General features: G+C 65.0%; 1 protein-coding gene and 1 long non-coding RNA gene across 4 annotated transcripts; one reads left to right on the forward strand and one right to left on the reverse strand.

Annotated features, from left to right (window-relative positions):
• Positions 1-649: 649 nt before the first annotated feature.
• On the reverse strand, positions 650-27,652 carry SH2B3 (SH2B adaptor protein 3). Of its 3 annotated transcripts, none has more exons than XM_083804214.1 (8): positions 27,187-27,652; positions 18,461-19,243; positions 6,860-6,961; positions 6,505-6,596; positions 6,284-6,375; positions 5,840-6,054; positions 5,299-5,516; positions 650-4,985 (listed from the first exon to the last, which is right to left on the reverse strand). In XM_083804214.1, exons 2-8 carry the CDS (start codon positions 19,214-19,216, stop codon positions 4,556-4,558), a joined length of 1,905 nt encoding a protein of 634 aa, XP_083660340.1. In that variant the 5' UTR covers positions 19,217-19,243; positions 27,187-27,652; the 3' UTR covers positions 650-4,555. The 3 variants fall into 3 exon arrangements, with proteins under 3 accessions (XP_083660340.1, XP_083660342.1, XP_083660341.1); XM_083804216.1 differs by lacking the exon at positions 27,187-27,652 and adding an exon at positions 25,515-25,931 and having other exon boundaries at positions 5,299-5,470; XM_083804215.1 differs by lacking the exon at positions 27,187-27,652 and adding an exon at positions 20,363-23,749.
• On the forward strand, positions 25,868-26,949 carry LOC310883614. The gene is made up of 2 exons (XR_014573608.1): positions 25,868-26,004; positions 26,503-26,949. It is a non-coding gene; the product is annotated as an uncharacterized lncRNA (long non-coding RNA).
• Positions 27,653-27,757: the final 105 nt, after the last annotated feature.

Here is a 27,757-nt window from a genome sequence, read left to right on the forward strand (position 1 = left end):
TGTAAGCCAGTGGCGCTGCTTGGAGACGAAGGAAGAAATCGGGGTAAGCTTTGCTTAACAAAATGGTGTAGAAAGGTGGGGAGAATGATAGGAGAAAGCCACTGCCTGCCCCATCCTTTGGCAACAGGCAGGGTAACTACCGCTGCTTAGGAAATACTGTGGTCTTCCCAGCTCTTGTAGGGTGCACGCATCCTAAAATGGCTAACCAACAGGTGATGCTGATTGATTAAACTGGATTATAATGGAGCTGCGTTTCAGAGGCAGGTCAAGGAGACTGTTGTGTGCGCGAGCTTATGTGGACGGCAGGTAACACATCGCACCACGGCTTGGCAAAAAACACCCGGGGGAAGACAAACACTGAGTAGCTTCTGTCCTATTCCGTTCACGTGAACGGTGCCGTAAAATGGAGAGAATCAATGTAAGTGAATTCAGGTGGGCAGCAGGGGGCACAAGAACATCACAAGCGGTGGTGGCGACTTGGAGCAAGACTCCTTGAATGAGCCTTCTGCGAAGGAACAGCTTCCTCGCGTGGGCTTTCTCCTTTCTAAGGGAGGTTTCTGTCTTTTAGTAGCTGTTAACCCCCCACCTATTGAAATAGCACCCCGGCACCTACAGGGAATCAGACGAAATACTAAAAGTGAGAAACGAGTTCTAAAAACAGTTTATTAGGAGCAGATTTTTTTTTTTATATTATGGTAAATTTGCATTATTCAAGAATAAGTTACTTGTACAGTACATACAGAAACAATATATAGAAAATCTACTATACAAGAAGAACTCTTCTGTGCAGGTGAGAAGTAGAACTTTTCAAATCAATGCACTTTTCGCCCAACAACCCTGTTGGCTTTAAATCATCCTGCTGAAGGCTGAGGTGGAGAGTGCACAGTCGGCTCCCCCGCCCGGGGTCGGTGCTGGTGAAGGTTGTGGTCTGTTCAGATCGAACGAGCTTAAATTAAAATTCGGAATACTGTACTCAAACCTGTTAGTCAAGATTTCAAGGTTTTATACGCTTGTTAGAGTAAAACTGCGTGGGTCGTACGATGGCAGTGTCGTGTGGTCCGGAGAAGGCGAGGAAGGAGAAGGCAGCTTGGTGTCGCTTTGGCACGGGCTGGGCTGCTGGCATCTGCTCCTGGGGGTGGCTTCGGCCTCCCCCTGGCCCTGGCCCTCCTCTAGAAGCTTTGCCACAAAATAGTTTTGATGCAAAAACGATCCGTGAGGCGACAGCGGCGTCAGTGTTTGGTAACCTGCTCTGCACTGCTGGGCCCCGGGCTGGCGCGGTGCAGCAAGAGGCGGGGAAGGAAGAGATTAAATCCTGCTGAAATCACGGGCATCTGCTGAGCCTGGCAAGCACAAGGACGTGCAGAAGCCTCCGCTGGGAAGCGGCTGTCAGCAAGCACCAAGTGGTTTCCGAAGCCAAAAATGGAGCTGAGGGGCAGAAGTTCTGCCTGGACCTAAGATTTAGCGAGTTGGGTTAGGTGCCAGCCCCGCTCCCTGCCGTGCTGGTCACAAAGCGAAGACGCTGCCCCGTCCCTGTGGCCAAACGCGGTGTCCTGAGCAGCTGAACCCCCCCCCCCCTGCCCTCGGCCCTCTCCTGAGCTTGCTGCGTTGGACCCCAACTCGTGCCACGCATCCCCAGGGCAAGGCGCGAGCTGTGCAGCCGGAGATGGGCCCGGGGGGCTGCCGCTCTCCCTGGGGGCTCAGCGGGAGATGGAGCTGTGGCTGCCGAGCCTCAGGACTTCATAAACGTGCCAAAAGCCTGCAGGGGGCAGGGAGCTGAGCCCGCCAAGTCCTAAGCTCTTTCCTCAAGTTACTAGAAGGACAGAAACCTTCTCTAAGCCCGCGTGAAAGGAGCGGGGAGGTGGAAGTGCCCCTGGGGGGGTGCCAGCAGCAGCAACCTCGTGAAATACCCAGAGCCACCTCCTGCTGGAGGTCGCGTCCGCCGGAGTTTGTTTGCACAGGGAAAGGGGCTGCCGGCTGGTAACGAACCCGACGTACGCGTTACTCGTCAAGCACAGCGATTTCCACGTAAGCTACGGAAAAAAAAAAACCACCCTTGCCATTGTTTAATTGGCAGGTTCAAAACGCCACGTGCGTGCGCGGAGAGCTGCTGGCGCTCGACCAGCGCGGCTCGGCGTGCCAACCCGGCCCGACAGCGGCACCTGATCTATCTGGCGGGGGCTGCGAATAGCGATCCCTCTTCCCACCCCTCTCTCTTTTACAGCTGCTCTGATCTTGGGGCGATTCGGGTGCCACTGCCTCATCTTTGGGGGAAAGCCGCGTTGAACGTGGCTGCCTGGTGATGTAGCAGGCGTTTTGTTAGGCTTGCAGAGCTTTGCTAAGGAGCCTCCCCCCCCCGCCCCCCAAGTTAAAGCAATCTGGGAATGATGCACCAACAGGGCTAGAGCTTGTGCTGCGCTTCCCCCCCTTCCCCTGCCCCACATTAGCCGCCAAGAGCCCTGACTCGCCTGGCAGAAGCCAGCCCCGTCCGCACGCTCCTGCGTTTCGGTGCAGAGGGACCCTGCTAATGCCTGCAGCCTTTGTGCGGCTTCGGGGAGGGGGAAGAAAAGAGCTGCGGATACGGGTGAGAAGCCCTAGCGGAGCACAGGGGCTGCTTTGTTTCCCCTGCAGCCTCTCCGGGTTTGGCAGCCCTGGAGGCGACACCGTCCAGGGCGATTTTCTCTGAAACGCTCCGGTTTCGGGACTGGCCGCGATGGTGCAGGAGCGCAGCTCAGCACCATCCCCCGGGGGCAGGAGCCGGGGGGAGGCTTCGTGTGCCTGGTGTGCACAAACTGGAGACCGGGAGAGGGCAGAGACGGAGGAGAGGGGAGGCAAGGAATCCCAAACGTGCTCTCAAGTCGCCGTACCCAGTCTCCCAGCCCCTTTGCCTGCGCACATCGCTCGCGCACGGAGACCGATTCGCCCTCGTGCCTGGAGCCGCTTGGCCGTGGGATGTTTCAGAGCCGAGGTTTGGGCTCCCACCCAGCTCCACCTGCCCTCTGGCAGCGAAACAGAGCGATTCCCTCGCCCTCGGGCTCCTGGCCTTGGGCAGAGCTCCGGCCCCTTGCCCCCTGGCACGGCGGGCGCTGGCTCGGCCTCGAGTCGCGGCGTCGGGGCCGGCTTCGTGCAGCAACTCCCTGCCTTGGGCCCACGAGGCTTTGTTGTTGTTTCCTTCCAAATCGGATCCCAAATTAATGCTCCTGGAGGCTCCCACCTCTCAGGCAACTTCAAGTGTGCGAGGAGGGGGGAACCAAAAAAAAAAGGGCTTTCCTGTAACGTGATCTCAAGGCCAACTCGGCGTTAGAAATCCCGGGGAGTGCCGGGCGCTGAGAAATCTGGAAGTTGAGCGCTGCCAACATCCCCTCGCGAGTGTCGCAACGGCTCTGGCCCCTTCCTTATTCTTAAAATAGCGGCGGATTCGAAGAAGTGGTTCCTCTCCCGAGGCACCGGCAGGTAAAATGGCACGGGGGGGGGGCAGCGAGCACCCCCGGGGGGGTCGGCTCACACTCGCCCAGCGCCCCTAGGGAAAAACGCACGAAGGCAGCGAGGGTAAAGTGCCTGCTGTATTTGTCACCGCAGCTGTAGGATCGCCAAACCAGCCTCATCCTCTTCTTGTAAGGCACATTGGGGTGCGTGGCCCCACTGCAGGATTGGGGGGGGGGGCTCAGCCTGGACCCCCCCAGCCCGCGAGGGGCCCCGTTGCATAGGTGGCTGCAGCGGCACCCCCCGGGGCGCGGGGGAAAAGCCGAGAGCAGGGGGGCAGCCGCCGGCGAGGTAAAGGAGGAAAGGTGGGGAAACGCCCTTGGGATTCGTGCTGGAAAGGCTTCTGTCACCGGGGGGGATTTCTTTTTTTTCCCTGTCAGTCTCCGCATTAGTCCTCGGCTGTTTGCATTATTAATGGTGGAGCGGTGTTAGTGTTCACGTCTTAATTAACAAAGCTAACGGGGTAAGTAGTTCCCCGGCTGGTGCAGGGAGTGACTGCAACTGTGCTAGTTTTTTTTTTTTTTTTCTTAAAAAGAAAAAAAAAAAAAGGAGCAAGAAAAGCCAGCTTTTGCCTTATCTAAAATAAAGAACAAACTCCTCTGGCGGCTTTGCACGACCCGAAGCTCGGCTCTGGCAGCTCGGGGCTTGCTGGCAGCTTTGTGCAGCGGCAGCACATCCTGGGGCGGGAGGAAGTGGCTCTTCGTCGCCTGCGTGCAGCCCGAAGCAGCAACGTGTCAAAGAATTTATAATCCTCTTTTTCCTTTTTTTTTTTTTTTTTTCCTCCTTTTTCTGTTTGCTCCAACGATGCGGGTGCGACGCGAGACCCCGGGTCCTTCTCTGGGCGCCGTGGTGCCGAGGAGAGGAGGGGACCGAGCCCGGCTGTGCAGTGCCCCCCGTGCCGGCCACGCAGCTGGGAATGCAGGCAGGAGCGGTGTGTGTAAACAGTAACGAGAAAGCTCTAATAATACCCAAAAAAAAAAAAAAAAAAGGCCCTTTAACAGGCCGAAGAGAGGGAGCACACCCGTACTGGAGTGAAAAATGACTCCCTTCCTTGCGAAATAAAAAATAACAATCCCTAACCAGAAGGAAGAAAATAGTTACATTCTCGCTGGGACTCCCAGAGGGGCTCCAGGACTTCTTCTCCACCCAAAAGTGCGTCCCCCCCCCGCCCCCACCCCACCCCGGGGCCCGTCAGAGCGGCGTGTACTGGTTGTCGATGGCACGCACGTGGCCCCGGCCCGGGGCTTCCACCTCGTAGTCCGAGTCGCGGGGCCGAGCGCCGGGGGCCGCGGCCGCCCCGCTGTGCCGCAGGCTCTGCGCCAGCTCCGCCGGCGGTGGCACCAGGTGGAAGATCTGCTCCGGAGGGGGCTCGGCGGGGCCGCGGGGGCAGGAGGAGGAGGAGGAGGAGGTGGTGGTGGCGGTGGTGGCGGCGGGGGTCAGGCTGAATTCGGGGCTCCAGCCGGGGACGGGCAGCGGGACGGGGACTGCGGTGCCGGAGCCGGGAGCTGCGGACAGAGGGAGAGGCGGCCGCTCGGGGGATGCTCCTGCCCCGTCACCCCGCAGCCCGCACCGGGATGCGTCCCGTGGCCGTCGGTTCGGGGCAGCTTCTCCTTTCTCAGAAGGGGAAGCCGGGAGCTCAGGAGTCACCTTTCGGGGCGCTGCCTGGATGCTTCCGCTTCCCCCAAAAGGTTCCAGCTGCGCCCATGGCCCCGGGGACCCTCCCATAGGGACAGGACCCCCCTCCCTCCCCGAGTCCCCGCACCCCACAGGGAGCTCCCCATCCCCGTGCCCCAACCTTCAGCCCCGCCGTGCCCCTACCTGGCGGCTGGGGCAGGACGACGACGTAGCTGGAGAGCCGGACGTCGCAGGTGGCCCCGCACTCCAGCGGGATGGGGAAGCGGTGGAAGTGGTGCAGCATCTCCACGATGGAGGAGAAGCGCAGGTGCTGAACGCGGCACTGGCCCCGCTCCGTCAGCGACAGCCGCAGGTGCTGCGGGGAGGAGCACGGACCCGTTACCCTGCCACCGGCTCCCTTGCTGGAGGAGATGATGGGGGGGGACACAGGGATGTTTGGGGTGGAGGGGTGGGGTGGGGGGGACAAACGGCCTTAGCGTTGTGTGCTGCATCCCCAGCCCGCGGTGCCCGGCCCGCTGATGGTATTTTTTTCCCCCCTAGGAATGGGGATGGGGACACCAGCCCGCTGCAAGCACTGGGGCAGGGAGAGGGCAAGAAGAGCATCCACTGGGGGTGGGATGGGACAGGACTCGTGCCCACCCACGTGTGTGCAGCTCCCGAGGGGGCTCCGGTGTGATTTTTTTTTTTTTTCCCCTCCCCATCCCAGCCCCTCTCCCGCCCATACCTTTGCTCTGCCCTGGAAGTTGAAGGTGAGCACGTACTCGCCGCGGCGCGTCTCGCTCTGCCGCACCAGGAAGACGCCGTGGCCCTCCAGCCCCCCCAGCTGCACCAGCTGAGCCGCCTTCATGCGGGAGATGGGCCCATGGAACCAGGGGCAGGAGGACAGGAACTGCTCCATCTTCGGCCCCGCCACCTCCACCGGCCCCCCTGGCGTCGCCCCTGCCCGGACAGGGAGGCCGGCGGGGGTGAGCACCCCGGGAACTGGGGACCCCTGCCCGGCCCCGCTCTGTCGCCCTCACCCCTTCCCCTGTGGCTACGCCCTTGCCAGGCGATTTGGGGCCAGGGTTAACCTTAGCCAGCCCCTACGAGGCATGGGACCCCCTCCTGCGGGGTGTCCCCAGCACCTCTGCCCTGTCCCCGGTGTCCCCAGGCATCCCCTGGTCCTCACCTTGGTTGGGGGAGTCGGTGCTGGCGGTGGGGCTGGTGGCCGCGGGGTCGGGGTGCCGGCACGCCAGGAGCTCGGGGTCGCCCGCGTCCGACCTGTCAGGGATGGGAGAAGCCAGGCTGAGCGCTGGGGGGTGGCTGGCTGGCACGGTGCTTGGGGACACGGAGCAGCTGTCCCCATCCCCAGGGGCAGCGGGGCTCGGGGACCCCCCGCCGGGTGCCTACCCCCTGTGCGCGCATTCCCGGATCTCGGCCGTCCAGGAGCTGAGCTGCTGCTCGTCCCCCGCCTCGAACAGCACATCGGTGGCATTGGTCACCTGGGGGACACCAGAGAGGGACACGGGGACATTAGAGAGGGATCTGCATCCCTATTCCCCCCCCCCCGCAACCCGCGCTTGGGGACCGGACAGAGCAGAGCATCCCCACCCTGCGGGCTGCGTCCCCGCCATCCCCGGCACGGAAGAGGAACCGAAATTTGGCACCGGAGCTTCCAGCAGCACGTGCGCCCCAAGGGGTGGGGAAGGCATCGGGACCAGCTGTGGGGGCCCCCACCCCCCCCACCCCCCCGGCGGGGCCGTACCTTGAGGACGAAGGTGTGGAGGTTGTCGGGCATCTCGAGGCGCGTGCACCTCCGCACCTCCTGGACGGCGGAGCAGGCGGTGTGCAGCTTCGGCTTGGAGCCCTGCGGAGACGAGAGCGGCTGAGCTGTGCCCGTGGCCCCCGTGCCCTAAAATGCTGCTCCAGGGGACGGGATCCAGCCTGCTGGGAGTCCCCTGAGTCATGGCAGCGGCTAGGAAATACCCCTCTCTGCGGGGAAACACCCTACGGGCAAGGAAATACCCCACCTGGCAAGGAAATACCCTGCACGGCTGCTGCTTCGAGGCCGGCACAGCCGGAGCAGGGCACCCGCGGGGGGCTGAGCAGCACCCAGGGCAGGCACCCAGCCCAGCGGTGCCCCGAAGCAGAGGAAGGGAGGGAGGAGGAGTTTCCCAGCACGTGCTGGAGAAATTGTGTCCACCGGCGAGGAAAACGTGCCCTGGGTGTCGAGCACGCCCTTACGGCTGCGGGGGTCCCTGGTGGTCCCCGCTGCAGCGTGCGGCCGGCCGGAGGGCGCGATGCCCTGGGCAGCCCCGCACCCCCCGCGGTGGCGTGCCGAGAGCTCCCCGCTGCCACCCGGCCAGTTTCGCTCTGACACAGGCACATGACAAAACGCTGAGCAGGCACTTCCATAAACTCTAATAATACCCCTCCCGGCAGCTTTCGGTTCCTCTGCCGCCAGGAGCGAGCTGCTGACCGTCTCCATGCTGAGGCACCGGGGACCCCCACAGCTGGGGACCCCCACGGCGGGGATGGAGCGAAGCCCCCCGCACCCCGTGTGCGGGGCTGGCTCTGGGAACAGCACCGGGTCCTCCTGCCCTCGTGCCAGCCCCCGTGGGTGCAGCCAGCCCGGGGTGCGCAGCTCAGCACGCTGGTTCCCCTGGGCTGGGCTTGCTGCCAGCTCAGCGTTACAAAATTTTTGGCTGGCTGTGATTCATGCGACAGCTTCAGCATCCCACGGGCTGAGTCGACGCGCGCCCGTGCCGGGCACCGCCGTCCCCTCCAGTTCCCGGCTCCCGGCTGATCCCAGATGACCCCGCACACGGCCACCGGCGCGGGACCCGTCCCCGCACACGATGCTGGGCTGCGGGCGGCAGCCGGGGCCGTGCACGATGCTGCTGCACAGGGGAAGGGGCTGGGCCTTTGCTCTGAGCTCGCCCAGCTCCCACCGCAGCGCTGCTGCAAGGCGATTCCCATGAGCGGGGCTGCAGCGAGCTCGGCGCCTGCCGGCGCTGGAAATCTTGCCGGCGGCTGGGTTTGGCAGTGCTTTTTTTTTTTTTTTTTTTTGCCCCCCACTTCCTCCCTCTCTCTCAGTCTCACTCTCGACCAAGGACTCGGTGTACTTTGGGGCCGGAAACGCAGCGCGAGAAGGGCCAACCCTTATCAGCGCCAAGCTCCGCCGAAAGAAAGTTCTTAGAAGTCGCCCGCCGCGGCGCAGCGCCCTGCGAGGAGCCGGGGCCGCCGCAGCTGCACGCGCCCGCCCGCAATCAGTGTCGCTGCTGCGGGCTGGGGCAGCACCGCACCGCGTCCCGAGGGTCCCTCGGAGGGTCCTCAGCGGTGTCCCACGCAGGTGGAAAGGTGCCGAGGGCATGCGGTGCCCGGCGTGCCCCCTTCCCCGGGCTGCGGGTGCTTGGGCCGTGACGGCCGGCACGTCCCCGAGCTCGCCGCGCGGTTCCAGCGTGGCGCGGGCGTTATCGGCACGCAGGGCCCGGCCGGCAGCGCCGCCACCGCGCCGCTGCTGCTTTCTTGGGAGTATCAGAGGGGGAATTCCAGGAAAAGGGAGTTCGGCGAAGCCCTGGGCTCAGCTCCATCCCTCCCCGGGGCGAGCGCAGCCGGGGCGCGCGCGAGGGAGAAGGAAATGATGCAGCAGTGAGATACGGTGCCCGAAAGGCAGTCTGGCTTCGGAGAAGTGCCTACCGCAGGCACGGTGCCCCCGCCCCCCGAAACGGCGCACCTGACCGCAAGATGCCCTGCTCGATGGCGGCCCTACCGAGAAATCCTTTTCTCGGTAAGCAAAACTGCACACTCAACACTCCCCGTGCCCGCCTGGCGCCCACGGGCTCCTTCTCGGCAGAGAGGTGCCGCAGCACCCCCGCGGGCGCTCGGGGTGCTCAGGATGGCACGGGACAGGACGACGGCAGTGGATGGGACAGGACGGACGGTGAATTCACCCCAAAGCTTCCTGTGGATGTGGCGGGGAACCCCCGGTGCCTGGCTAAGCACCCCCTGAAATCGCAGGGGGCCACAATGCCCACGAAACACACGGCCCCCGCCGTGCCACTGCTGCAGTGTCCCCTGGTCCCCGCACCCCAAACCATCCACCCTGGGCTGCCACCTCCAGCTTGTAGGGCAGGATCTGTCCTGGCCCCCCCCAGATCCCCCTCTCCCTGCAAGGGCTGGTTCCCAGAAGGAACAAATATTACTAAAAGCAGGATTTTTTTTTCCCCCCAAACGTTGTCACCGCGCTCTCAGGCAGCCGGGTGGGCACGGCACCCGCCGCTGCCTGCGGCAGGGATTTTTGGGGACACCCCTCAGCGATCCCGCTGCTCCTGCCGCTCCCAGCCCCACCGCCAGCAGCGTCCGGCCGCAGGGAGCTGCGCTGCTGGGGACCAGGGGGTGGCAATGGGGACACCCGTCCTGCTGCCTGGGGACAGGGAGCAGCGCCAGTGCTCAGCGCCTGATTAAAATTAGTGCTGGAGAGCGGCTTCCTTCCACCTGTGGTCTGCCGAGCCCTGCCCGGTTTTATTTTTTGCTGTTTGCTCTCGCTGCTGATTATTTTCGAGTGTTTAAAAAAATGCTGAGTGCGTCCAGCTGGGCCGGGGACACGGCGAAGGGGAAGACGCCGAGGGCGCAACCCTGCTCCCGGCGTCCCACGGAGCCCCTGGGCCACGCTGCGCCCCACGTCCCCGCGCCGGGGACCTTTTCGGTGGATTTCTTAGAAAACCAGCCCCGAGTTTCCACCCTCCTGCAGCCTTTGGGGGGGGGGGGAGGGGGGATGCGGGAGGGTTCCCACGGGCAGCACCCGTGGCCGCCGCGCACCTGGCCGGGAGAAAGCGGGTGCCGGCGCGGGGCGGCGGCGGTGCCAGCAGCACCGGCTGAAGGTCAGGCCAAGGTCACAGCTGCGCCCCGGCGTTGCAGGCGCCGAGCGGAGCCGCTGCGCTTCCGCCTCGCCAATCCCCGCCGCCAGCCATTGCCGCAGCTCCTTCTCCTCTCGCTTTCTTCCCCGCCCGTGCGCCCGTGCCCGCCGCAGCCCGGCCGTCCCCGCCGGCGGAAAGCCGCCCGCAGGGGCGCGGGGGCCGCTGCGAGCAGCGGGCGAGCTTTGGCTGCCTGGGGAAAGAGGAAGGCAGCGAGCTTTCCAAGAACGAGAGCGAAATCGCAGCACCCGCTACCGACCGGCCGTGCCGGAGGTGGGCACTGGTGAGATTTGGCCCTCCTGGGAAACCCCGGAGCTCGGCGCGTCCCCTTGCGCAGGGACAAAAACCTCAGCCGGCACGGCTCGGCCCCACCGGGGTCCCCGTAGGGCTGACGATGGACAGAGGGACAGACGGACGGACGGACGGACGGACGGACGGGCCACTGAGATTTGCAGCGGCGCGGGCACTGGGTTATGCCAGCCCCAAAACCACTTCCTGCGCTCGCAGCCCCGGGGGAGTTTTTCTGAAGTTTCCCAGGGGCACAGTGGCACGCTGCCACGTCCCCAGCCCCGCGCGGGGTTCGTCCCCGTTGTCCCCACGCGGGGCAGCGAGCCAGCTGGGGAGGGGGCAACGGGGGACGCACTGGTGGGCTTGGGGTGTCTGTCGGGCTCAGTCCTCGTGGGTTTGCACCAGGGGTAATCCCGGGGCTCATCCCAGGGGACTTTGCACCACGGCTAATCCCAGAGCTCATCCGTGGGGACTTTGCACCACGGCTAATCCCAGCACACATCCTGGGGGATTTCGCGTCGCAGATAATCCCAGCTCTTGTCCTTGGGAGTCTGCACTGCGGTTAATCCCAGCGCTTGTGCTCGGGGATTTTTCACCATTGATAATCCCAGCACGTGGCCTCGGGGTTTTCCACCCCGGTTAATCCCAGCGCTCATCCTCGGGCACCGGCAGCACCGCTAATCCCAGCGTTGGTCCTCCAGCAGCTGGTCACAGCTTTCCCATCCATCCCCGGCATTTCCCGGCAGCCTTTCCCCCGCTGACCGCAGCTTCTCCCCGTGTTTGCTGGGCCCTGATCCGCAGGCCCTCCCCTCTTCCTTTAATTCTTCTCCTCCTGCTGCCTCTTCCTCTCCTGCCCCATTTCCTCCCCCACTTGCAGAGGGATTTCCCACACGGGGTGTCGCTTCCCTCACCCTGTTTTTGGGCCATTTTCCTGCATGTCCCCCCCCCGCTCCAGGTGCCTCTTGCACCCCGTGCCCGCTGCCAGGCTCAGAGTTTGCAGGGGGGGGGTGCCAGGGGTGGGCTGGCACACGGGCACGTGGAGGTTGTTCACTCTGAAACCTACTGACATCAGCACCAGGCATCTTCCTGCGGGGTTCTGCACGGGATGTAAGAGCTTTCCTGCCCCTATTGAACAAAGCAAGGTGATTACTGCTGTGGTGGGGGAACTGGGGACCCCCCCCAGGCCCCATCACCTCCCTCGAGGCATCACCCAAAAGACCCCCCCCCCGTGACCCCACCGCCAACTCCAACCCCCAGCCAGCGTCCTCAATCTGGCAAGACCAGCAGGGAAAACGGATTTCCCAGAAAGAAACCCCCAGCTCTGCGCGTCCCCGCAATCCCGCGGTGGCACGGTGGGGACGGGGCCGTCCCCGAGGGGACGGGGCTGGGCGGCTACAAGGGGCCCCGTTGTGCCGGCTGCCTCGGGGGCACAAAGCCCCTTCTGTTCCCCTACGAGCAGCGCTGGTGCGAGGTGCTCCCAGCCAATGCAGCCCCACGGCGCCCCACGGCGCGGCGATTTCGCAGCAGGGTGCACGCAGGGTGCTGCGAGATGCACCCCCCCCCCCCCGCCCCAAAACGCCCAGCGCTGCATCAACCCCACTGGGAGGGACGTGGGGGGCTGGCTGGATCCCCCCCGCCCTGTCCTCGGGGCTGACTGGCGCCCTTTGTGCATTGATAAGGACGTCAATAAATAAGGCAGAGGCTGGCCTGCTTCGCAGGCAGGGCATGAACGAGTAAATATTCCCTCCTGAAAGCCCTGAAAACCGCACGCGCTTTCGCTGCCGCCGGCGCTGAATGTCGCCCATTCAGCCTCTGCACCGTTTGGGGGGATCGGGGTGGGATGCTCGGCTCCGGCCAAACCCAAAGCGCTGGGATGGCCAAACCCAAAGCGCTGGGATGGCCAAACCCAAAGCCCTGGGATGGCCAAACCCAAAGCCCTGGGATGGCCAAACCCAAAGCCCTGGGATGGCCGAATCCAGAGCCCTGGGATGGCCGAATCCAGAGCCCTGGGATGGCCGAATCCAGAGCCACAGCGGCACCTCCGCGTAGGATGCGGCCCTGGAGGTGGACCAGGGATGCTCGGCCGGTGGGGAAGGCACACAGCAGGGATGATCCGGGGCGCATGGAGATGCTCATGGCCCTTCCCAGCAGCTGGATGAGCTTGGACCCCCCCCCGGCCATGAGAACTGGGGGGGGCTGAGCGGCCACCCCCCGAGCCAGCCCGGCCACATCAAGCGCCCTGCCCTCCTCCAGAGCAGCGTTTTGGAGAAGCGGGGCTATAAACAGGATCTTGAAAGAGACGGCGCTTGCCAGCCGCTCCGTTTTTATTTTAAGCCAAACTCGCTTCCAGCGTGGGCTGCTTTAATAATTTCCTGGAATAAATAAAGAGCTCGGAAAGTAAACAAGGTGGCCGCACGCGGGCGGGAGCCGGCCGCAGCCGGGGCTGAGTCACCCCCGGCGCTGCCGCCAGGGCCGGGGGCCGCAGGGGCTGGGGGCCACGGTCCCGCCGGGGAGGTGGGGGGGTCACTGCGTGTCCCCGTGCCACGCTGTCACCTCTTGTCCTTGCGCGGGGGACCCCAGGGATGCGCCCAGCGGTTGTGGTCCTGTGGGTCTGGCAGCTTGGCTGGGCGGCTCCCGCCTCTCCCCGATCCAGGCTGCGAGCAAAGACCCAGGGGTACAAAATGGGGCACGAGGGGAGCGGGTAGGGCACGAGGTGGCCCCGCGGGTGAGCAAGAGCCGACGGCACGACCCCAGGCGCTGCTGTGCCTGCTCCTCGTCCGCTCCCACGGGCCCGGCACGAGCTGGGCTCGGATGCGCCTTGGAAAACTGCGAGAGCATCCCGAGCCCGAGTGAGGAAAGCGTAATTCCCCCGAGGGTATTTCGGTCCCCCTGCCCGGTGCTGCTTCGTTTCGGCCATCGCCTCGCCGTGCCGGAGCTGCCGGGTGGGAGCGGGCTGCGGCCCCCCGCCGCCCCGAGGGCTCCTTCCAGCCCCTGCGCCGCCTGCGCAGCCTCTCATAAATATTTACCTTTGAAAGAAGCAGCACTCAGCCTCGACACAACCACATCCTGGACCATCAAAAAAAAAAAAAAAAAGGCAGAAAGAAAGAAAAAGGAAAAAAAAAAAAAAGAGAGATACAGCCACCCAAAAACACCGACGGGCATCTTACATCTGCTGCCAGGGCTGAGCGGGTCCCACGCCTGCCGGGACCCTGAGCTTGCACACGAGGGAAAAGCAGCGAGGTTTGGGCGCATTCCCAGTCCTTTTTCTTGTAATTCTCTTATTATCTCCATTTTTTGCTCATTTCTTGGCTTGCACATGGTGTTTTCCTACCCAAGCAGCTTTAGAGCATCCCACAAGGCAGACGTCCCCGTCCCCATCCCCGAGCAGCAGATCGCTGCCACGAGCAGAGGGACCGCAGCGGTGGGGCAAAACCCCCGTCAATTTTGAGGAATTGGGTTAAAAAGAAAGGAAATCCTCCCATCTCCTCTCCAAGCGAGGCCAAACAACCCCAGAGCCGGGGGAAGCGGCAGGTTGGGGCTCCCCATCCTGCATCCTTCCCGGCACACACCAGTCGAGCCCCAGCAGGCTCCATCCCAGCAACACAGTTTCCAAAATAAGAAACTCTGCTCTTCAGCAATTAACGCCGGGGCTGTGGTTACGTTGCTAAAAGTGTTTTTTCCGTGCATGACCAAGGATGGAAAAAGTTGTGGTTAATAAATGACAAATAACCTTTTGTCTCATCACCCTCCCTGCCCCCCCCCTCCAGCCGCATGCCCTCACCCTGAAATACGAGAGAAAAAAAAAAAAAAAAGAAAAATCTAAAAAGCTCGCCGCCGAAATCTCAAGAAGCCCAAGCTACGCCCAGCCCCGCGCGCGCCTTCGAAGAACAGCGGCGAGGGGACGCGGCGCCGCCCTGCCCTGCTCGCCGGGGAAAGTCTGCGGGAGGCGGCGGGGGGAACGCGGCTCCCGGCTGGGAGGGGAAGGGAGCGGCCCCACCAACGCGGGGTTGGTCAAGAGTTTTAGTGCAAAGAGAGAGAAGAATGAGGCACGAGCCCCTGGGAAGCGTGTGGGGATGCAGAGATCACCGAATGGGAGCCTGCCGGGCTGCGGCGCGCTTCTAGCCGGGCCAGGGTGGTGACGGGCACCGAGGTGCCTCCAATCCCACTGGGGGCACCTCCATCCTCACCAGGGCACCTCCATCCCCACTGGGGTGCCTCCATCCCCACCAAGGCACCTCCATCCTCCCCAGGGCACCTCCATCCCCACTGGGGCACCTTCATCCCAACTGGGGCACCTCCATCCTCACTGAGGTGCCTCCATCCCCATGGGGGCACCTCCATCCCCACCAGGGTGCTTCCATGCCCACCAGGGTGCCTCCATCCCCACTGGGGGCACCTCTACCCTCACCAGGGCACCTTCATCCCCACAGGGGCGCCTCTATCCTCACCGAGGTGCCTCCACCCCCATGAGGGCACCTCCATCCCCACCAGGGCGCTTCCATGCCCACCGAGGCGCCTCCATCCCCACCGGGGCGCCTCCATCCCCACCGGGGCACCTCCACCCTCACCGGGGCACCTCCACCCTCACCGGGGCACCTCCATCCCCACCGGGGCACCTCCATCCCCACTGGGGTGCCTCCATCCCAACTGGGGCGCCTCCATCCCCATGAGGACACCTCCATCCCCACCAGGGCGTTTCCATGCCCATCGAGGCACCTCCGTCCCCACCGAGGCACCTCCATCCCCACCGGGGGTGCCTCCATCCCCATGAGGACACCTCCATCCCCGACACCCTGCTCAGGTTTTGCTTCTCACGTGCGCAGCCCCGTGGGAGCTAACACCGGGGAGGGAAACACCTCCTGCCACCGCCTGCCACCGCCCTGCGGAGGAGCTCGGGGACGCGGCTGGCAGGCGGGTGGCCGGGGCTCTGCGCGGGGTGACGGGGACATCTGCGCTTCCAACGTGGCTTTGAAAGCACGATTTGTGATTGCTCCGGCGGTCACTGCTAAGGGTAACCTCATTTTGGCTCTGAAGCCATGGCTGGAAACGCGCCGTGCAGTGAAGGAAGGGGTTTGCTCCAGTCCCCTCCCGGGGTAGCGGCGCGAACGCAGCCGGCACGGCCGTGCCAGGGCTTCCCGCAGCCTCTCCAGCCCCTGCTCCGGGAACGGGAACGGTGTCACCGGGCTGTCCCCACGCGTGCCACATCGGGCCCCGACCCTGCCAGTGTCAGACGGGAGCCACCCGGACCGGGACCTGCTGGCTCAGGGGATCGCAGTTCTCAGAAACAAGTTTCAGGTGAAAGGAAGGGGAAAAGGCAAAAAAAAAAAAAAAAAAAAAAAAAAAAAGGAAGTCAGAGCAGTCTCGCACCGAGCAGAGATAAAAATACTGCTCCTCCCGCGGCCACGGCGAGGACGTAAGAGCCGTGACACAGGCACCGCAGCCTGCGCCGGAAAGTCTTCCCAGCTCGTCTCGCAGCGCAATCATTTACGGGATGTGATGGATTTCATTAAAACGCCATAAAGAGACCGGCGCAAATGAAAATCCCATTTCCCTTCCCCTTCCTGTACGAACATCTGGTCAACATAAACGGCTCGGGACATTTCCGTTGCAAATCCCAATTTTCATGGGGTTTAGGGCTCGGCCATAAAACATGTGCGTGGGGGCTCGGCGGATGAGCGGGGCAGCCCCAATCCCAGCGAGCTCCGTCCCTGCAGCGGGGCGGCCCAGGGCAGAAACGCTTCCTTTGAGATTTCCAGAGCTACCAAACCCCTACAATTACGAGTACGCATGGCGGGGTAAAGCAGAAAGCCCTTGGTGCCTCCACCGAAGGCGAGCGCAACCCTCATATTAGACATCAGAGAGCCCACAGGGGGCATCGTGCCAGGCCCATTCCCGGGGTCTCTCCGGGCTGGCCCCGGGCGAGGCAGCGGCAAAGCCCCGCGGGGCTGGAGGTAGCCCAAGGCGGCACCGAGGGCTGGGGAAAGAGGGGGCTGCCCCCAGCCCTCCCCAGGGGGACTTTTGGTTATTTTCGAGGAAAAAACACAAGGCAGCTGTTCTGTTCGTCCCGGCCAAGGCTTTGCCTCCTTGCTGGCGTCGGGGTGATGGTGCTGGGCTCCCCCCGGGGGCTCCCCAACCTGCACCTTTTGGGTCTCGCCCTGCCCGACGCCCGGCTTGGCTCCGGCCCGCGCAATAACGGGGCCGAGGGGGGGCTGGGAAGCTGCCTGCGGCCCTCCTGCTGCAGGGGAGGAGAGGAGCTGGCCCCTGGCCAGTTCATTAGAAAGGAAGGACCCGCCCTGAGGATATTTTCGCAGGAACCCAATTTGCTGCTGAGATTTGTGAAACCCCGGGTGAAGAGCGGCCCCGGCTTGGGGACGGCACAGCAGGACGGGAAACCCACGCACGGGGGTCGGGGTGGTGGGGACCCGGCCAAATCCCCGCGGGATGGGACGGGCAGCCACCAGCTGGTGGGGAACGGCCAGGAGCCGGGCTGCAGGGCGCACAAAACGCCCGGCTGTGAACGCTTCTTGTGGGCAGGGGGCATCCCTGCCGCCCCCTGGCCTCGCTGCCTCCTCTCCCTTCGCTTTTCTCCTTCCGCGGGGCGTCGGGAGCGGAACAAGCAGCGGTGTTCAAGATTAAAGGGTGGTCAGAGGCTGCTGCACCACCAGATGCGATTTCGAGCGCATCGCCACATCCTCCAGGGGCAGGGGTCACAGCAGGCGCCCTCCCCATGCCTTTGTTTTCACCTCTTCAGGCTTTGCCCATTTTCACCTGCCCAAACCCCCGGGGAGCATCCGGACAGGGGTCACCACGGATGAGGAGGAGCAAAGCCGGCGGCAGCGCCCCAAAATAGCTCCAGCACCAACGCCCCTGTCGGGTGTGCCAGGGTATGGACCCTGCTGGCACCCATGGGTGCTGCGTGGCCTCGCAGAGCCCCAGAGCGATGCTCCCCAGAGCCACACCTCCCCTGCAGCTGGGGACGTGCGCTGCCAAGGGGACGAGCGCGCAACCCTGAACCCCACGGAGCAAAACCAGGGCGGTGGAGGCAGGGATGAGGCGATGCCCCTGCCTTCGGCACCAAGCAGGGTGCTGGGGCTCGTGGGCGCAGCCTCAGCCCCAGCCGGGCTCCTGCACACCCTCCCCGTGGGACCGAAAGCAGCGGTTGCCGCACCGCACGTGACGCCGAGCTGTGAAAAGCGAAAGCGGCGGCGGCAGCAGCGCGGGGCTGGCACAGGGACCTCTGCTCCTCGGCTCCCGGCGAGCAGCTGGGCTGCTTTTTGCTTTCAGACTTAGACATTCGTAATTTTTTTTAAAACGCTGCTCTCCCTGCAGGTGTTTTCGGGGCTGTTTGGCTGTAAGGGCAGGGATTCAGCCCCGCTGCGGGGAGCCACCGGGCGCCGGCTCCTCCATGCCAGGCTTCCTTGCTCCAGAGCACAAATTGCTCGAAGTTAAGTGAGCAACAAAAAAAAAAAAAAAAAAAGGAAAAAACCAACAAACCACACAAGAAAAAGCCCAGCCTGTTCCGTCTACGTAAGACCCGCCATGTGGAGGAACTGGCTTTTTAAAGATTAAAAGCCACGGCTGTCCCCCCGGCCGCCGCGTGGCTGTCACGCAGATCCGGCACCGCCGGCGCTCCCGCTGCTCTCAGCACCCCGCAGCTCCCCCAGGATCCGAGGTTCTGGCTGCGGAAGCGCTTCCAAAAATAAAACCGAGCTCCCTATGGATCCCACAGGAACCGAGGAGGGCTCAGAGCCCATTTCGTGCTCCATTTCTTTTCCTTTCCCAGTTTTCCCCAGAGGCTCCGGGTGCTGAAGCCGCAGCGCCGCGGGGTCAGGCACCGCATGAATTTGGGGTTCGCCACACCCGGTTCCAGCACTGGTGACATCCACCTTGTGGGAACGGGTCCATGGGGATGGGGACGAGCGGTGTTTGCAGGCGAGGACACCAGCGCCGTTCCCCAGCTCTGCTTCCAGCTGGAAAAGCAGGGTTTGGGGCCCCGGAGGAGAAAAATCCAAAAGGCATTGCGACCGATGGCAGTAATTTGTGCTCGCGTTGCCCTTGCCGTGGGGTTGTGGGGACCTTCTGCCCTCCGAACACCCTGAGGGGAGCCCTGGGCAGCATCGTGCAGCCAAAACCTGAGTGGGGACGAGGCGACGGAGCCTTACCTTGGGTGGGTCGAAGAGCTCCAGGACGTACTCCTCGCTGTCGGGCGTCCCCGCTCTGCGCAGCACCAGGCGGCAGCGCTGCCAGCGCGTCCCGCTGTCCAGCGAGCTCTCGTCCAGCAGCCCGTACTTGAGCAACCCCTCCTTGCGCACCTCGGGGGGCTGCTCCCGCGACAGCCCCCAGGGCAGGATGCGCTTGCTCAGTCCCGGCTTGAGAGCAGCCTCCGCCGCCTCCCCGTCGGCCTCCGCCGGGAGGGCATCCGAGGACCGGCGTCGGAAGAGGCTGCGCCAGCTCCGGCGCAGCTGGCTGAGCGAGAAGGGTCTCCGCGCCGGCCCCGCCAGCTCCTCCGAGCTCCACGACTTGCGTAGCCCCGTGGGGGCCGCCTCGGGGGCTCGGCCGGGCTGCTCGGGGCGAGCGGCCAGCTCCGCCTCGGCTTTGGTGGCCACCGTGCCCAAGGAGGCGTCCGTGTGCCGCCGCTGCGTCTCCCGGTAATCCCGCGCCGGGCCGGCGGGCAGGATGCGGAGCTGGCTCATGGCGAAGCCCTCCTTCACCTCGTTGCAGAAGTACTGCTGGAAGAGGTCGGTGAAGTGCACCGAGAAGTTCTCGGCGGCCAGCAGGTCATGGTGCGGGTGCTCGGTGGCGAAGCGCAGGTAGTGGCGCGCCAGCTCCTTGGCGGTGCTGATGGCGTGCAGCTCGCAGAACTCATGCCAGCCCCGGGGATGCGCTGGCGTGCCGGCCGGCAGAGCGTGCCCATTCATTGCCGTGGCTCCAGCGAGGCGGCCGCGCTGCAAGACAGAGCACAGCAGTGCCGTCAGGGCAGCGGCCCCAGACGGATCCAACCCCAACGCCTCCCCGTAGCCACCTCCCTGGGCACCGCTCCCCATTTTTCCCCCCCACCCCCGGGGCTCGCCGCGTGCAGCCCGGCCCCGGTGACCGGCGCGGCTGCCCGAGCGAGACACCGCGACAGCTCCCAGCCTGCTGGTGCCAAACTCAGCTCCACGTGCCCTGGCATCCCCGAGCACGCCGAGCGTGGCCGTGCCTCAGTTTCCCCACCCGGCCGGCACGAGGCGTCTGCGCGGCTTCCTGCTCACGCAGCCGCCCGCAGCTCCCCGCGGGACGCGCGGCCCGGCCGTTTCCGCTCTCGTTCTGCCAAGGCTTAACAGTGCTGATGGGTTTTCCTCCAGGGACCTATTTCAGCTGAGCTGATAAAAATGCCTGGGGGGGGGGGGGGGCGGGGGGAGTAGGAGGAGGGAGGAAACGAAATAAATGGCTGCTGAAATCCAGGGAGGGAGCTGCCTCGCCTGGCGTTCACCTGGAGACGCGGCCACGCCGCCGGCACGGCAGGGGATGAGCAAATGCCTCCCCGGGGGGACGCTTGGATGGGACGAAGGGGTCCGTCTGTCCGTCTGTCTGTTTGCCTGCAGGTGCCGGGGTGGGCTGTGCCCCACCCATGTCCCTGCCACATCCCATGGTCCCGCACAGAGCGCCACGGCTGCTCTTCACCCAGGACCTTGCCCCGTGCTTAAACCCTTTCAGCAAGTGGAAACGTGCTTCAGGAGTCAGCTGGGACCCCAGCTGGAAACACCGCGCAGCTCCCTGGGCTCGCCAGGGACCCCCAGAACGCGCACATCCCCCTCCACGTGGCTTGGGATATTTGGGTTTTCCTTCCACGGCCACATCCAGATGCTGTAGGCACCCCAAGGCCCTGCCCCGTGGCCGTGGCACTGCTTGGGGTGACCGCAGGGCTCCGGCAGGACCATGTTGTGCCCGTCGACCTGGTGGCACCGCTCTGACAGCCTCGGGGACCATTTCAGGCCACCAAGAGTCATGAAGCCGCCCCGGCGAGCCCTTCGGTGGAGCTCCCCGCAGCCGGCCGGGCTCCGTGGCGCTGTTTACCCCCGTACCTTGAGCTGGCACGCAGCATTTATCGGGGCCGTGCATTCTGCTCAGGCAGGAAACATCCTCCAGCCCGCCCGCATCCTGCCGGGACGGGGCAGGACGGGCTCGGCGGCCTCCCTGCCACACAGCAGCGCCCGAGCTGCTAGAAGGGGAGGAAAAGTGATTGCATTTCTCGGGGCGGGGGGGGGAGGAAAAGTAATAAAATAAAATAGAAACGCAAGGGGCCGGGAGGAAGCGAGCGGGGAGATTTGGACAGCAGCAGCGCGGCGGATCTGGTTTGCAGACGGGGAGGCGATAACGCCGCGCTGCGCTGGGAACGCGAGCCTCTATCTCTGCCGACCCGCCGGGCTTCCTAGTACGTCCTCAGAAGTTTCTAGGCGAGGGGAGATGTTATCAGCCCCCGGCCAGCCCTGGCTTCTCAGAAGAGCCACGCGGGGCCGGCGGCGCTGCCGGGCGTGCGCCTGCCCGCGGCCGAGCCGAGGCGAGCCCCCCGGCGGGGCCCCCGCGCGGGGCCGTCTATCAGCACCGCCAGCCTGCCCGTGACTCAGCACCCTCCGCCTGCGCTCCTGCTTCCTCCGGCACCCGGGGATCGCCGGCACCACTCGGCCGGCCGCGGCGCCCAGGCACCGAGGGAAGCGGGGAGCCCCTGGGGACAGCGCCCGCGGGCAGCCGGGATGCTGCCGGGAAGGCGGAAACGTCTCCAGAGTTTTCACGCTCCGGCTTCGGGAGAGGTTTGCTCCAGGAACGCCGGGCTTCGCCCGCGCCACGTGGTGGGAAGCAGCCCGAGGCCGTTTCCAGCAGCGACGGGCGTTTTCCAGACGGGACCACGATGGGAAAAGCGGCCCTGGTGCTTCCTCCTGCTCGCGACACCACCTTCATCCCCACCTGGCGGGGACGGACGAGGATGGACGCTCTGCTTCGACCCAGCTCCAAGGGTGTTTTGTTGGTTTTTTTTTTTGGCATCGTGGCATTTTTACACTCGTGCCCTGCAAGTCACCACCGAGCCAGAGCTGCGACGGCTACCTGCTTTCCTTTGCGCTGGATGGGGAATCCTGCCCTCCCCGGGCACCGCACCGGCGTGCGGTGTCCAAAGGCTCCCACCTGGAGCCGCTGGAAGGGCTCGGTGCTGTTTGGGCAGCTTTGGGGCGCAAGGGACAGGAGCGCCCAGCACCGTCTCTCGAGGAACAGCGGGATGGGACGGGGCGAGGCGTGACAGGACGGGACGGGGCAGACCGGCCGCGGGCGCGCTTTGATGCAGGCTGCGGCGACAAGCCCGAGCCTGCGCCAGGATCCGGCCCTGCAGCTGCGCTGCCGCTGGCGCTCCCTGGAGATTTAATTAAAACGCTTCCACCACCAACCCCCTTACCCAACCCGGCGATTGTCGCGGTGGGTCCCGGCCCCCGAGGCTGCGGGAGGGCCGGATCCGGCACAAGGCTGCTTATTCCTTTACGGTAGCAAAAGGATCGGTGCGCGCACGTTGCTTCGTTGCGCCACGGGGCAGTTTTGAGGCCGGCAGGCCTTACCAAAAGCAGGCAATCCCAGCAGCAGAGCTGCAGGATCCGGCCCCACCACGAACCAGCCCCAGGCCACGGGGCAGCAGGCAGCATTTTGGCAAATTCGGTGTCTGCAGGAAAAGCGTTTTTTTCCCGGAGTGAAGCCCACGCCGGGCAGCGCAGCAATCCGAAAATGAAAGCAGCCCCTCTCCGCCGGCGTCCGAGCCAGGGGAACGCGAGCCAGCAGCGTCAATAGGAAATTTGATTAGTGCGTGGCTCGCCCCGAAACAACCGTACCCAGACCAGAGGAAAAGCTCTGCATTTTTAGCCCGGGCAGCCTCCTTTTTGGAGCCTATTCCAAATTTGCCCTAGGGGCGATTTTCCGGAGGGGCTGGGTAACGCCCCGGCCGGCCCCGCAGCTCCCCGCTTCCCGAGTCACCGAAATACCCGGTTCCCACAATGCCGCGAGCGGGGACATTGTTCCTTCCCAGGATGTCCTCCATGAAAAGAGCTATTCTGAGCCAGGCAGCAGCCTTTCTTGGCACGGCCCCGCAGCCCCGCTCGCGGGGTGGCCGTAAAAAGGCCGGCTTACAATGAACGGCACTTTTCTGTGCCACTGCATCCGGCTGGGGGGCTCGGGGGGTGCGGGTCCCGAGGGTGCTGCGCTTGCAAGGGCCAGGAGGCACGGGGCATCCCCCGCCCCCGACACGGCTCTGGCTCGGTCCCACCCTGCGTCCCGTCACTGGGTGGCAGCTGGATGCGACCCCGGGCGAAGAGCGCAGCTGGGCGCAGCTGTTCGGGGACGGCACCGAAACGCTGACGCTTTGCAGCCCAGGTCGGAGCAGGTCTGGGGCAGGGGGAGAGGCGGGGACGGGCCCTGGATGCAGCCCCCCGGTGTGGGAAGGGGGGGACGGAGGAGGTAAGGGAGGAGAGCACCTCCACGTCACCTCCTCCCAGCCGGGTCACAACACACCGCGTCCTTTGGCCGGGCGCAGCCATGGGAAGCGGCCCTGGCTCCGCGCTCACATCCACCCCATGCAGTTTTATTGCTGCCTTTCAGCTCGAGTTCAGCCAAGCCTCCGCTCCCTCCCACCTGTTTCAGCAGTGGTTAAACACTGCCCATTTACCCCGGCGTGGGACGGAAAGCCCCAGCAGCACGACCCAAGAGACTCCATGGGAGGAGATGAGGGCTTCGGGGCCCCAACCGCACCCCAGAAATGGGCACCCACACACACAGGGTCACCATAACGTAGCTGAGGACTCCTGGGACAGCTCGACGGCAGCCAAAAGAGCTCCAGCCCTGGCACTCGCACCCCTCTGCGCGGCAGCACCTGCGGCTGTGCCCCGCCTGTCCCAGCACCCAGCCCACGCTGCTGCCAGGGACACGCAGGGATGGCGGCAAGCACAGCCCCGGAGGACGATTCCCCCCTGGGGTTGGAAATGCAGCTTGGGAAGGGACGGGGACGCCAGACCCCGCTGGCGGTGGGGATTCCCAGGGGTCTGGCAGAGGCTGACGGTGCAACATGACATCCCCAAACAGTGCCACGCTGTCCCTGCGTGGGACCCGCCGCTGTGCCACCCCATGGGGTCACAGGGACCTACCGCCCTTCTGCTGAACTGCAGCGACAAACCCACAAGTGGCAGGGAGCTTTGCGGGGCGGATTTAGCTCTCCTGTCCCCACTTTCCAGCAGGAGACACTCACACCGTGCTCCTGCCCGGGCTGCGCAGCTCCGCAGGCACCTGCGAGCGCAGCCCGTGTCGAAGCACTTTAAAGCCGGGGGAAATCCGACGGTTTGGCTTCCCCGATCACCCCCCAGGTACGGAGGGGATGGAGACGTCCCAGCTGCCACCCAGCTCAGGCCAAACATGAGCTCCAGGCTCGCTTGGCCTGCATGAGAGCACCGGGCAGGACCCGTGCACCCATCACCGCGCTGCCTGGTGCTCCACGGCGGCTCCCACCCGCTACGCACCGCACTGCTGCGGCTGCTCCCTGCGGGCTGCCCTCCTGATGGGCTTCGTGTCGCGATATTAAATGCATCGCAGCCACAGAGGCGTGGGACACACAGCTGCAGGCTCTCCCCCTCCGTGCCGCGGCGGTCCCGGGGCTGGATCAGGCCCTTCCTCCTCGCCGAGCCGCAGCGGCGCTGGCAGCACCACAAACCCTGCCGGCGCGCAGCTCTTGCACTTTCGCTTCGTCTCACTTGCTGGGATTTGTCCAAAACGGCTTCGCCGTGCCCCGGTGCCTCAGCAAAGAGCCCCGACGGGCTCCCTCGAGCAGCCGGGGGGGGGGAGGCGAGAGGTTTGCCCCCGGGCAGCGGCAGCGAAGCCCCTCGAAAGCCTCACAACCCTCTCCGGGGCGATACGCGGCGCGGGCACAACCACCGCCCCGCGGGCTCCGGCGAAACCAAAAGGGATCTTTTCAGACACAATAAAGATATAAAAGCAAAAGAGGAAAAAAAAATAAAAAGCAGTACTCGGGGTAGGGGGGGGGACGCACGAAGACAAAGCCCTCCTTGCACCACAAGCGAGTTAAAAGAAGAAATCAGAGGCGCTGATCTAGTCCCAAACAAGTCAAAGCGAAAGCTGCCAGTAATTTCACAGGCCTTTAAACCCCGGCTCTCAGCCTGCCAGCACAGCCTGACGGCACACGGGGCACGCGGGCGGCGTGAGGTCCCCGCACCGGCCACCTCTTCCTCCAGCCGCTTTCACTACCTAAACGCGGCAACCCGAAAAGTCCCCGGGGGCCGCCAGCCCACGGTTCCAGCACATCTTGAAGCAATTTGCAACAACAAATGTCGAAATCGCAGCTCGACAGCTCGCCCCGGTTTCCTTGACAGTAAATCCCAGCCCGGGGAAGCGGCGACCACGTTCCTCCCGGCGCGGGAGCCAGCGGGTCGGGGCTCTCCGCGGGTGACCCCGCTTGGCGCGAGCGGCGCTCGGCACGCCGGCAGGGCACGGGGAGGCCGGCAGGATGCTGCCTGCCGGGGCACTGGCCTCGTGCTCACGGCCCCCGCGTGCCTGCCAAACCCGGGCAGAGCCCGGGAGCCAACAAAGTCCACGGGGAGCAGAAAGGCAGAGCAGCTTGGCAGGCTCGGAGCTGGCACCTCCGCTCGGCACCCGCGGCGGCCAAGGGGGCAGAGGACAAGGGGGCAGCGGGGCGGGCAGGCGGGGTACGGCCCCCGTGGGTGGCGTGGCACCCCCTGAGGGTGGCTGGGCATCGCCCCCAGGGTCCTGCACCCTCCCCAAGGGGCCATCGAGGGGTGCTGCAGGGCTCCGGGGAGGCGCGGGGGTGGTTGGGCGCGTGCTGCACCCACGGAGCAGGGGGGCCCGGGACGGGGGTGCCGGGTCCCCAAAGTGCCGCGGGGAACCCCAAAAAGAGGAGACCCAGGGGCGAAGGCGTGCTGGGAGGAGGGGGCCCCCAGGTTATGGGGGGGGAAGGAGAAAGCGGGTCCCGGGGGTGCCAGAAGCCGGGGAGCAGGGGGAAGGGGGCGCCGGGGGAAGGGGGCGCGGGGTGATCGCGTCCCCGGGTGGGTGGGGGGGGGCGAACCGGGGGCAGAGGCTCCGCGCCCGGGGCACGGCGGGGGCTCCCCCCCTCCCGCTCCTTTCCCTTCCCCGCCGCCACTTTCGCTTTGCCGCTTCCCGGCCCCGGCCCCCCGCCGTTACCTGCAGGAGAAGGCGTCCGGGGGCCGCTCGCCCATGGCGGAGCGCGACGGAGCGCCGGGCCCGGGGCGCACCGGGGAACGGGGACGACGGGGCGGGCCGGGCCGGGCCGGGACTGGGCTGGACTGGGCTGGACTGGGCTGGACGGGGCGCACGGCTCGGCACGGCTCGGAGGTTCAGGCAGGAAACCGGGGCAGGCGGCTCCGCATTTCCGCCGTGCGGAGCCGCGGCGGCGCGGGGCGCGGACCCCGGCCCCGGGCGTTATGTAAACGGAGCGGCCGAGGGCGGAGGCTGCGCGGGGGCGGAGCGGGAGCCGGAGCCGGAGCGGGAGCCGCGAGCGGAGCCGGAGCCGGAGCCGGGTCCCCGGCGCCCCGCACCGGTCGTTCCGCGGGTGCGCCCCGCTCCGGAGCCTTTTATCTTATCGCCTCCGCGCCCGCGGAGCGGCCGGGACAAACAGGAGGCTGAGCCCTGCTCGCTTACAGCGCCGGCACGGGTCGGGTCGGGGTTTTTTTTGGGGGGGGGGGGGGGCTAAGCGAGTTCTTGGGGGGGTCTCCGGGGGGGGCGTCTGGGGGCTCGGGGTGGTGCAGGGAAATGGGGCTCGGTTTACGCGGGCGGGACACGAGGGGCTCCGCGGGGCGGCGGTGGGCGAGCGGCCGTCGAAAAGCGCGGTTCTCATAATTGCCCTCCGCTTTTCGCCGGGGAAATGGTCTCGCTGAAAAAAAGGGAAGGAGCGGGGCCAGCCGCCGTGCCCCGGCACGGGTGACAAATGGCTCTGTGCCTCCGGTCCTGACCAGGGGGTGCCGTGCCCTGAGCAGGAGTGAGGACTTGGTGGGTGCCCATGGGCCAGGTGTGGCCACCCCAGGGCTGTCCCGGTGCCGTCCCGGTGCCACCCTGCCCCAGGGGAGGAAGGACGGCATGGTGGACCTGCGGCTGCCCGCCCCATGGCATGGGAAACGGGAGGACGATAAACTTTCACTGCACCTTTTTCCAGGAAAAGGCTGGCTTGTGCTCTGTACCGTCACGTCTGGCCCACCGACATCTCCCACCCGTGTCACCGCCTGTCCTGAGGGCTCCTCCGGGGCCTCGTCCTCCCGTGCCGCACGCGAGGGGCAGCAGCATGGGGCCGGATGGGCCCTCCCGGCCCCACGGACCCCCACGAAGGGCGCACCAGAGCCGCCGCAGAGCAGCCCTGCCCAGGGGCTCGCCCAGCATGACAAACCGGGGAAACCCAAGGACGTGGCAGCCGGGGATTTAGAGATGCCACTCGATCAATATGTGGGTGTCGGGAAGGCGGAGACTGCCGGGAGCTCAGCACCACCGCCGCCCTTACAGAGCGGGCCGAGGCATGTGGGGCTGCCGGGGAGCAGGCGTCGGTGTGCCAGCACAGAGGGTCCGTCCCCCGAGGTGTTTAAAAACAGTCACTCGCCCCTTTCATGCCCAGTCTGGGCAAAAAGCCTCAATGGGAAACCCACCCTGTGCCGGGGTGGGACAGCAGGATGTGGTGCTGTGCCCTGTGCTGGCCCCGTAGCCCCCTCCAGCCCCCCTGACCCCCAGATGAGACAGAGCTCTGCTGCAGGGTTGCGACCCCACGGTCCCCTAAGGCATCGCCTGCTGCGGGGTCCAGAAAAACGCCACGTGCAAGTGGCTGGGAGCGGCCGATGTGCAGAGGTCTTACCTTAAAAGCTGCTTTTTAATTCCTCCTGCCGATGCTTCGTGCATGCTTGCACCTTCTGGCTGGGTTTCTGAGCACAGACAAGCGGGCGGTGGAGCCCGGCTCCTGCCCTCCTTCCTCCTGCCCCTCCAGTCCCAGCCCGGAGCTTTGCAGTTTTCTCGGTGATCTCCAGCTATTTCAAAAGCACCCTCTCAGTGTTCTCAGCCCCTACGTCTCACGATTTCTCTTTTGTTTTGCTTCCTGTACGGATTTTTTTGCAGTCCCCGACTACTAATTCACTCCCACTGACTTCTGCTTTTTCTGTTTGTTTGTGCCGAGCTGCGCAGATGCCCTTGTGCAGGCACACGCCGCCGCTTCCCTTCTGCTGTGCGCCGGGCTCAGCTTTTAACTATTGCAGCTTTCCCCTCCTGCAGAAGCCTTTGCTAACGTCCAACCATCCTCCCCACTTCTCTTTAACTCCCTCGCTCTCACCCACTTTGTTTTCTGGATGTGCTTTGGAAAGGCACACCTCTGTTTCCCAGGGTGGGATGTGATGGTGACCTCTGCCACTCCGGGCTGAGATGAGGTCCCCCCT

Source organism: Anser anser (genome assembly GCF_964211835.1).
Source record: "Anser anser genome assembly, chromosome: 18".
Classification (NCBI taxonomy): domain Eukaryota; kingdom Metazoa; phylum Chordata; class Aves; order Anseriformes; family Anatidae; genus Anser; species Anser anser.

Excerpts from the sequence above, each read along its gene's own strand:
- SH2B3 (XM_083804214.1), bottom strand. The coding sequence starts at position 19,216 with ATGAATGGGCACGCTCTGCCGGCCGGCACGCCAGCGCATCCCCGGGGC. Across the intron at positions 6,962-18,460 it reads AGCTCTTCGACCCACCCAAG|GGCTCCAAGCCGAAGCTGCA; the intron begins GTAAGGCTCCGT and ends TCGTCTCCGCAG. Across the intron at positions 5,517-5,839 it reads ACTTCCAGGGCAGAGCAAAG|CAAGGGAGCCGGTGGCAGGG; the intron begins GTATGGGCGGGA and ends CATCTCCTCCAG.